This window comes from Pistacia vera, unplaced genomic scaffold (assembly GCF_008641045.1).
Source record: "Pistacia vera cultivar Batoury unplaced genomic scaffold, PisVer_v2 Contig413, whole genome shotgun sequence".
Lineage (NCBI taxonomy): Eukaryota > Viridiplantae > Streptophyta > Magnoliopsida > Sapindales > Anacardiaceae > Pistacia > Pistacia vera.
The window spans coordinates 349,699-360,601 of record NW_022196239.1 but is presented as its reverse complement, the minus strand read 5'-3'; the positions used below and the strand labels follow the sequence as shown (position 1 = coordinate 360,601).

General features: G+C 34.7%; 1 protein-coding gene across 3 annotated transcripts; it reads right to left on the bottom strand.

The window, feature by feature from the left end:
• Positions 1-2,583: 2,583 nt before the first annotated feature.
• On the bottom strand, positions 2,584-8,358 carry LOC116142640 (internalin A-like). 3 transcript variants are annotated; one of them, XM_031428066.1, is made up of 10 exons: positions 8,225-8,358; positions 6,439-6,737; positions 6,228-6,356; positions 5,918-6,125; positions 5,269-5,415; positions 4,806-4,880; positions 4,497-4,568; positions 3,210-3,281; positions 2,852-2,923; positions 2,584-2,712 (listed from the first exon to the last, which is right to left on the bottom strand). In XM_031428066.1, the coding sequence occupies exons 2-10, from the start codon at positions 6,634-6,636 to the stop codon at positions 2,600-2,602; spliced, it is 1,086 nt and encodes a 361-aa protein (XP_031283926.1). In that variant the 5' UTR covers positions 6,637-6,737; positions 8,225-8,358; the 3' UTR covers positions 2,584-2,599. The 3 variants fall into 3 exon arrangements, with proteins under 3 accessions (XP_031283926.1, XP_031283928.1, XP_031283927.1); XM_031428068.1 differs by lacking the exon at positions 8,225-8,358 and adding an exon at positions 8,118-8,141; XM_031428067.1 differs by lacking the exon at positions 8,225-8,358 and adding an exon at positions 7,070-7,430.
• Positions 8,359-10,903: the final 2,545 nt, after the last annotated feature.

Genomic DNA, 10,903 nt, shown 5'->3' with positions numbered 1-10,903 from the left:
AACGACAAATCACTTGGAAAAGCATGTAGTCAATGATTTATCGTTTGGTTATATCAGTGCACGATGTAGTCCTTTGACCTGAGACATTGTAGTCGGATCCGATATGGATGCGTATGGTTCATACGGTGTATAAGTACGAGACTAATCATGTTTCGTACAATAAAGCCTATTTGGTCATGCGTTGTTCATATGCGGAAACGAACGATGGTCAAGAGGGGATCCATTGACTCGGAAATATAGGATCGGGAGTACCGCTGACTCCATCCGGATTCGAGTTCCTAGACGAACATCGATAAATGTCGGAAAACTGAATCTCTGGCCAGAGTCTATTATTAGTCATACAAAAGTAAGTTTGTGATGACAAGTTCCGGACATATTGATCGACAATTCGGTAGAAGATCGAGTTTAGGATTTTGACGTTCCATGAATCCATACTCGATTAGGATATCTCAATGGAGGGACTTTACCTGCATGGTACGTATGATCTGAAATGGGTTCGATGAAGTATTTCTTCATCGTGGTTTAGGGACTATGGCACATTGCTAGATGTTTACCATAGTCGTTGGGCCTCCGGACAGGTTTCCGGATTCATCCAGAACCGGCTCACGGCTAATCCACGGTGGACCTACATGGTCACACCAATAGCCTTGGGAAGTTAGAGAATGATGAGAGAGAGAAATGATTATCCGAAGAGGGCTAGCACCTTCCGAGGGTAATAACGGGATTTCTATAGTAATAGTTACATAGAAAATAATTTGTGACATTTTAAGGGTTAAAATGGTCAAGCAATAATTAATTATATTTAATTATTATATCTTAAAGTGTTAAGATTAATGAGATGAACAAAAATAACCTTTTAATAGTTAAAGGGTAAAAAGGGGTAAATTTTGGGTTGTTAATGTAAACTAGTTTAGTTTACATGGGCCCTTGAATAATATTGATTATTCAAAGGGTAGCATATTAAATTCGTGGGGTCCCTTTATAAAATAAGATTTTATTGGGCTTGGAAGTGAAAAATAAATAATTACAAAATTGCCCAAGTATATATAAATGCAAAAGGTTGCATTTTTGTTCATAACACACATTGTTCACTCAAAGCAAAACCAAAACTCTCTCTAAAAGCCACGACCACTCTCTAAACCTCTCAAGGTGGTGTTAAAGTGTGGAGGTCTCATTACTTTGAGGCTGATCTTCATCAATCCAAAGCAAAGGAGTAGGTATAATCTCTTTTCCAAGCTTTGTTTGAAAACCGGTTTTTTGAATCCAATATTTTTTATGCTTTCTTCTCCATTTCCACCACTCTTCATGCATGCATGTTGTTCTTTCAATCATTGTGTTTTATTTTCTTACAAACTGAAAATTTCCCAATCCAACTACCCTGAACACATAATCGGACCCTTAGGTGAATTTTGGGCCTAATGCAAACACAAAGAAAGTGAAGAGTTGTGCGAATCACTAAAAGAATAGTTTGGGGGTTGTGAGAAGGGCGATAAGAATAAGAGAGGTAATTAACCTCAATTCAGTTTATGATTATTATTTTCAAAAATAAATAAATAAATTTCTTTAGTTCAATTCAAAATAAAAAAATAAGAGAAATGCATAAGCTTGAGGGTTGTAAAATGGTTAACACTTTGATTGGTGGTTGAGAAAGAAAGTGGAGATTGATATGATTTGTAGTGTGTGCATGACGAAAACCGAGTTCTCTTACTTTGTTTGTCCTATCCTTTTTCCTGAAACCCACTACCCGAGCCTAACGTTACAAGCTTTTAAAGACCTGTTGATTCTTAGCAATGTCTAGTCTATATTAGTGGAGAGTAGTTCGATATGTAGGCTTATGGAGTTTGCCACATTCGATAAACTTTTCATGTAACGCCCCACTTGAGGTACGTAGCTAACGTTTCTTCTTTTGCTCTTATTTGAGTTGGTTTATTAGTATTATTGTTTGGTTGACCTTTGTTTGAGTGGTGTGTTGAATACTTGCCTTGAAATTGGTTGAAATAAAAGAAGTTCAGTGTTCCATGCTTCGCCGGAGCGAAGAAGAATCTTCGCCGCGGCGAAGAGGTGTTGAAGCCATGGGAAGTTGCTGGATTCGCCGCGGCGACAGAAGCTTCCTCGCCGCGGCGACGTGCCAACCAAAATGTTTGTTAAGTTTTAGATATTTTCTTCCCTAAGGGAAATTTGACCATTCTACCCCTAATTAACAGGAAAAGTGGGGAGTAAAATGTAAGAAATTTTCATGGAGAATATGTTGTTATCGGGGTGTGTTTGTAATGAATTGAAGGATATAGATGGAATTCCCAAGGAAGAGTAAGGGCAAAATGGGAATGCTTGTGTATAAATTTCGTTAATAAATTTGATAAACAAAGGAAAGTATAGTACAAGATTGACTAACTAAACTTTCAGATAAAAATACAGCAAAGCACAAGTACTAAGTGAAGCACAGAACTTCCTGTGTTCCCTTGTTAGACAGGAAAAGGTTATTTTTTCCTTCATTATATGATAAAAGGATCATCAGTGGTGCCTTTTATTTTTTATTTATTTTTATTTTTTTAACATTCTATGACATTTGCAGGAACAAAAATAATGTAAAATGAATAAATTAGACTGTTGAACACACAGTAAACAAAACAGAGCACTCACCTTTCAAGTGCACCAAACATGCATCTGTTATGTCATTGAATCCCAAGTTTAATACTTTCAAACTCCCAAGCCCTGCAGAAAATAAGGATTTGATTAGGTCAAGGTTAAATTCAAAGTTCTGACAAAAAACAACCAAAACATCTCATCATCTTAGCTAATTTGCAGTAAATCTCATGATGCCAAGAGGTGCAATTAATTGAAGACGACTTACTGGAAAATTTCTCACATCCATCATCAGACAGATGACATCTATTAAGATTCAAATACAGCAGGTCCCCAAGAGCTGCATAGATACAGGAAAAGAGAATATTTAGGCTAAATCCACACTTAATCAAGCTATTGAGTATATGCAACTTTAAGCAGCTCATTCTAAACTTTTACTAAATAGTTAACTTAGATCACATGTCAAGTCAAGGGATTATTTCTCCAATATACATTCCCTTGACTTGCAACATATCGGATATCTAAGTTTTCTAAATAGATAAATGAGTTGTTAATTGCAAGCTGGCAAACCATTCAAAAAGAAATTAGAAGATCAGTAGAAAATGGAAACACCAAGAGGCTTCAACCTGAAAGAGAGTCTAAGCATGCAGCCGTCACTGGGCAGCCTTCCAAATTCAATAGAGAAAGCTTTTGCAGACCTGAAACACAACAACGATCTCCAGTGTCAACAAAAAGAAGTTTGAATTACCAAGTCAAACAAGACTAGTAAAAAATTCTAGAAAAAATGGGTAATTATTAAAAACCTATGGAAGAATTACTCATCAGGAAGTAGGGACATATGGTTGAAACACATACAAGAAAAAATGTAACGTTAAAATGACACTCAGATATCATGGATGGCGTATGAAATTCACAAATATAGTTATAATTGTAGTAGTTTGAGATATCAGCATAGGCTCCAATTTTTATTTTTTATTTTTCTCTGTCTATTTTTTATTAATTAAAATTATTTCATTAACCTTAGGTAATTTTAAAACTCGTACATGGCCATCATCAGTCTTTAGTTACGTCTATTGGTCACAGCATACTGATTGTCACTTCCTAAATTGTGAGCAAATCCCAATTGATCCTACCTTAAAATCATGAGAAAAAGAGAGTTAGTTTTAATGAAAACTAAGTTTTGTCTGTTAAGTTCTCTCATGAGTACTAGTCACAGCATCAAAAACTTGGTCTTTCTATCTTTTTCTACCCCAGAAGTTACTGTTCACAAATCAAATTCTCAGAATATCTTCCTAACACATGTTGTCCTAGTGTATTCTATTCCAGCTTTGAATTGATTTTCATAATCAGTTCTGTTATATCCATTAGCTGCTATCCTAAGATTGTGTGCCATAATTTAACAATTTACAAATAACGTCCATCATGATTTAACCATTCAAGCTACTGGAAACAGTTATAGACCTAAAAATTTTCTTGATCCAATGTTTAACAAGTTGTAAGCAACTTTACACAAGTTACAAATATTGTCATACATCACAGCTTCTTCCCAATTTCTATGCTATCTATGTAGATGGGTTCTGGGAATCTTATTAATGCTGTCCCCAAGAAAGGTTAATCATTAAATCCTTCTAAAACAATTCCATTCATGAGTTAATATAGTGTTATACATTTTCTAAAAAATAAATTACTAGCATAACCTTAAAGACCCAATCAAAGCAGTTTTCTGATTTGTTTTGGTCCATTCCGTAATGTAGCCCAATTATGATTAACATTCCAAAATCATATGAGAAACATGAACAAAACCTCCCCCATGCACCATGGCAAAGTGGAATTGTGGTCCATGTGGCTAAGATATTATTCAACATGTAAAATTGTAAGACATGACAACATGATATAGATAAAAAAAACAGTACCTTTCAAGTAAGTAATGCCGACATCAGTAACCTTGCTGCAGGAAATTTGTAGACTTTTCAAGTTTCTAAGCCCTGAAAAGAAATGGCACAAAAGTTACCCTACATCTTTACAACATTCAAACTCATACCAAATCTCGATAAAACTGATCCAATGCACATCCTTCAACACCTCTTAACTAAACTTCTAAACAGACATGAAGAACTATATAAAAAATGAAATCCATGGTTAGAGTGAGAAAATATAAGAGAATCGTGTGAAAAGGTAAATAATAAAACCATCCCAGAAGGAGAAGGATGGGTAAGAGTCACCTGAGAGAGGCTTCATATCAGAATCCGTGATGCAATTACACCATTTAATATTAAGAGACTCCAGCTTTGTCAGACCTGCAAAACGATAAATATGGTACACATTAGCCAGTTTATGCCTTCATGAAAAGTGAGCAACTCTTTGATAACTCCATCAATGTTTGTTGCTATGTGTTTAAACTTAAGAGGCTTTTTGTTTTTCGCTATGGTGGATATTGAAACCCACTTTTATCTCTTCCTCTGCAGTAACACAAATCTTTTGTTTCCAAAAAATATATTTATAGAGAAAGGCTAAGCTTACCGCTTATCATTTTTCTTTTCCAATTATATTTCTTGCTTCAAACATATGCACTACTTCTATTAATGAAAAAAGAAATTTCAAACAATTTACCCTCCCACAGAAAACCAAATCAATACCTCTGCCTTGGACAAGAGAGAGGGTTGGAAGGTTTAGAGGTAAACATACCTTTAAGATGACCAAGACCGCCATGAATTCCAATACATCTTTCCAGATCCAACTTCGATAAGTTAATCAACCCAGCAAAGGCACTCATCCCTTGAGCAGTAATTGCATTGTTTCTTCTAAAACTCAAACTTGTAAGGTTTGAGAGATCTGAAAGATTTTCACATGGTAAAACAACCTGTGAAAAAGGTGCTCAAGTATAAAGTGAGCAGAGCTAAATCTCTTGAATGAAGGAAGATGATGGAACAGAATGGTAAGAAAGGAAAGGCACACAAATGATATTCCAAAATAGAGATTGTCATTCTTTTAGTGGGAAACTAAAGAAACTGTATTAATAATAATTCAAAGAAGGTAGAACTAAGAACCAGCAGACCACATTGAAGACAACATCCTAAGGAGCATCAACCTTATACAAAGACAGCCTAAAAATACCTGTCTATAACCCACAGTTCATACAAACCCCTCCCCAGTGAAAAAGAGAACTATCTATATAAAAATTACCCAATCCCCTTCCCAGTTTAGATTGATAAAATAGTTTATACCAGTGTAACACATGCAAAGGGAGATCATAACTCATTTCTACCACAATCTTTTGAAATTCAGAGTATTCACCCTTATCAACACAGTAACTGAAAATATGTAGAAAAGGTACCAGAGATGTGCCCAAGCCCACAATCTGAAATCTGGTTACAGTCATTAAAATTTAAGGATTGCAGGTTTGTGCAATCTTTGAGATTAATCAACCCAGAATTAGAGACATCAGAACCAGAAAGATCCACACAAAGTAAAGATGAGCCCTGAGAAGCAATGACATCCATCCACTTGTCATTTACACCAGGGTACTCTCCCAGGTAAAGGTCCTGTCACGAAAACTTTGCAGATCAGCATGCCCATTAGGGGCAATGGCACAACCATCACAATAATTTTAACACCACAAGTAAAAGTATCATGCTAGGAATTACCTGGAGAGCACAGTCTCGAAAAGCTTCTAGAGAAATATCAGTTAGACGTTGGGAATTTACCAGTTCATTGAAGATTTGCTGACTGATATCCCTTGGGAGCATTGAAAAGGTATTATATCTATCTATGTCCTGTTAGGTAAGCAGATCAAAGATCAGTCACCGAAAAAAACTGTTGAGGCCTTCTACCAGGCATGATATGAAAACAGAATACCTCACGAATTTTATGAGCACACAACTCCATAAGGGACGGGCATTTCCCTTGTCCTCGTTGGATTTCCAGCGGAGGCCTAAAAAATGAGGTCATCAACCACTTGGAACTTCCACTTTTATGATATCTTCCACAAACCCCTCTATTTAACCTATCTTCATGATCCAATTGGCCTCTCTTCCTAGAACAAGCTCCTCCCATTAAGGAAATATCTTGTGATCAATATATGTCATAAAAATTGCAGCAGAACACTACTTTAACCCATTCAATTACCAAAAAGTAACCATGCACTCTACTTCACCCTGTAAAACAAGAAAGAGTGATAGCAAAATAAGTATTCAGCCCACACAATCATTAAGAAAACACCTTTTCAATCGGCATCCAATTAGAATTGAGCTTGTGATCATCATGCTAGAACTATAAATTTAACAGACAGAATGTCAGTCAAAAAATCATGACGCAGATTTTCCCAGCCAAATTAAAATGGTGCTTATCATGTTTGTGATGATATGCTCTTCTAAAATTGTTTGTAATAATATGCTTTCTGTTAGAAAATATATCCATATGATACAACTGCTCGAATAATTTGTTTTATACACATATTTCACACAACTTAAGAAATGAGAGAAAACACCTTTTGTGCTTGATTATTTGTCGTGAGCTCGTTTTCTAGGCTTGTAGGCAAGGGGTTCAAACTTAGACATAGAGTTAATTCAATTTTCTCTTTCAGGATGGTGCGGTAATGATTGTCTGATATAGTCAAAACAGTGATGGTAATGACTGCAGTTGTGGTAATCTTGCTGAAGGTGCAAATAGATGTAAAGGTAGTTATGCAGTAAAAGTGGTCATCACGGTGGTGGTTGGGTTATAGTTATGTTGTAACTGTTGTGGAGGTGTGGTGCCACCAAGCTGTATATTGATATAAAAAGTTCCTCAATACAGCTAAATAAAAAATAAATATATAAAACACTAATACAATACTTAAAGCAATCAAAGTCCTAGCCATTAACTGATTTTTTTTTTTTTAATATCTAGAAATAAAATGGGTTACAATTCACAATTAAGATATATTTCAGGTATCTCAAGAAAGAAAATACGAAATTTACATTATTAGTCTCACGCGTACTATAAACAAAATCAACAATTTGAGCCCTAAAATACACGCATGACTTGACAAAAATTATCTGAGCTAAACCAAACCAATATGTCAGGTTCAAACTTGAAATTAGAAACACTGGATTTTGATAAGCCGAATATTATTGAACTTTGGTTGGTAAGAAACTTGCATTTCTTACCAACCAAACATGGCATACTTCAACTTCAGTTTCACGAATAGTTTTCAGTTCCGCTTACTCGCAAGTCGCAACACAAAATATAGCCAAACACAAATTTAGAAAATAAAACAGAGAATTCACCAAATAAAAATAATTAAAAACAGAGTAAAGCCACGATCGTCGAGTCAAAATACAGATTCCGAGAAAATAGTTTCACGAAAATTATTCTCTAAAACAACACATACGGAAGCATAAAGAAAAACAGAGAATCAAAATATATATACAGAAACGTAAAAATCATTCCTTTCCTCAGCTACAGAGATGGATATGAACTCGGCGATATTCACAAACGTATATTAACATACAATAGCAACCAAAAAATCATATAAATCAGAATTTTCTTTTCACCGGAAAAGTTTTCCAGCAATCATTTCATTTTCTTCCCCGGAAACAAACAGAATCAGATGAAAACACGAAAACGACTAAACAACAAAACAGAACAAAGTAAAGAATACCTCATCATCATGATTAATCTAGATTTTTGATCGAGAGAGATAAATATCAAAGGCTTAACAGTGACATAAGAGGGAGACAGATTGTTTGAGAGTGAAGCTTTGAGAAGGAGAGAATGTAAAAGAGTAACAAGAAGTGCAAAAGTGGCTGCGACCCGAACTAGAGTCCGGACCAACGGACGACTGCCACGTCTTCGTTTGAGTCAGCGAGGGAGGTTGGTTCGGAGTTCGGTATATTGTGTGGATAAATACATTTACACCCCTATTGATTGCCATATTAATTTGTCGTTTTATAATTTTGAAAACGCTCAAAATACCTTCTATTAATTGCAATTTTCAATTGAGGACAACTCTATTTGATAGATGCCGGCCGGTGCCCATCTAGGAGGGTGGAAATTAGTTGTTAAACTCAATTAACAAGTATTTGTTTTACCAAGAGAACTTCTTATGTATGATGTACATGGATATATATACAATCAATTAATCTAATGTAAAAAAGTTCATTTTTTTCTTTTGCGTGACATCCTATCATCACCACCCAAAACCACAATTAAACTAACAATATATATATATATATATATATATATATGGTCATTTTTTAGTCAAGACATTTTGATATAAATTTAGTCAAGAACATATATATTTATTGTTGAATTAATTACATTAGACTAAAATAATATTTTACAATCCAAATTAATGGTATGTATGTATGATACATACATAAATACATACCAGTAAAAGATTAATCCTATAGAACTATATTTTTTAGTCAAGACCATACATATTCATTGTTGAATTGATTACATTAGATTAAAATAATATTTTACAATCCAAATTAATAGTACCTATGTAGTCTTGATAAATTTATATAAGAACATCTTGATTAGAGAATTGATTACTTACACACAAACATAGCTATATACTTGACAAGGATAAAATTGATATCACGATAAAGTTTGGGGATTTAAGTGATATTTATCCTACAAATCAGATAAAGCCGAGGAGATATTAGTGGGTCCTACCTCTAGTTGATTACTGTGGTTCAAGCCAATGAAATTTTAGAAATTTTTTAATTTTTTTGGTTATCCGTTGAGGACTGTGGGCCGTCCGTGGGCCCAATGGGGGTTTGCTTTGGGGATTCTACACGCAACGTTTTCGTGTGGATTATGAATTGTCATAAAGTCATTTGTTTAATCAAATCATAATTAGAGTATTAAATTACGACATTATATTAATTATGACGAGGTTCGGTGAGTGTAGTACTGCTTTTTTTTATTTGGGGGGAAAGACATACACCTACCCGGAGATTGCTATAAAGTCAACTGGTATCCAAAAAGTTTTAAAATGACAAATGTCCACTTTCCATCCAAATCCGTTAGTAAATCTGCTAACTAAAATGGTATTATCGATATTCTATCATTTTTGTAGGCTTTTTATGTTTAGGGTTTGTGCATAAAAAAAAGTTAAAAAAAATTACATTAAAAAAATTCGTCCAAATCTCTTATCTTTCTTCTTCTTCTCCCCCTTCTCTTTCTCTTCTCTTTCTCTTACTCTCTCCCTTCTCTTTCTTTCCTTTCTTCTCCCTCTTTTTCCTCCGGTCACTAGGCAAGAACCCGGCATCAGAACATGGACTAGAAGCTGGCCAGATCGAAAGCGTCTCTTTTCTCTCTCTTCCCGTCTTCATCTTCTTCATCTCTGTCATAAAAGGGCAAAAAAGGGGGGTCTTTTGCAAAGATGTTGCACTTCCCCACCCATTTTCCAGAAGCCATGTCACCGAAAACCTTTCCTCTCCCCGCCAATCGTCTTTTCGGTGTGCCCTTTCCAAACCCCCATTTTTCCTATCGCCGTTTGCTCACATTTCATTGCCGATTGAATTCCTACGGTTTTTGTTGTTTGTTGAATTGGGATTGATTTGTGTTTTTCGAAGTATCCAATGGGAAATTGATGATTGTAGATTAATTGGTGAGTGTTTTTTTTTTTTTAATGTTTTTGTTTGATTTTTGGGGATTTCTGATCGGTTTTGGCATTGATGATTGATTTTCCAAGTTTTGGCACACCACTTGTTTGAGGTTTTGCCCCAACCCTTATATGCCTTGCATGTTTTGGTTCTTTTGAGTGTTTGAGAGTGGTTCTTTTGAGTGTTTGAGAGTGGTTCTTCGGGATTTTTTGCATTGAATCTTTTGGTGATTTGAGTGAGGTTTTTTTTTTTTGGGGGCTTTGGTAGTTTTTGCTGGTTGTTGTCCTGGTTCTGACGACTATGGTTCTGGTGAGAGATGAAGACGGAATTTTAATTAAAATTAATTATAAAAATAAAATAATTAAAATTGAGAAGGAAGATTTTTATAAAATTAATATTAAAGAGATAAAATGGAGACGTGACCAATGCATAATATTATATTTTTTTTGTTAGATATAAAATTACCATATTGTCCTTTTTTAAACGAGCTTTACTAACAGATTTGAACAGAAGGTATTAAACTGATATTTTCAAACTTTTTGGGTATTAAATTGTCTTTATAGCCAAACTATAGGTAGGTGTAAGTGGCCTTTTATTTATATATACAAATAAAGTTCTTTGAGTGAGCGGATTAGCCACGTTATCTTTCTTAATTAGTCCAAATTATCAGTTTTCTTTAAGACATTATGTTGGATGTTGACATAATTTTTATCCAAAATTGTGAT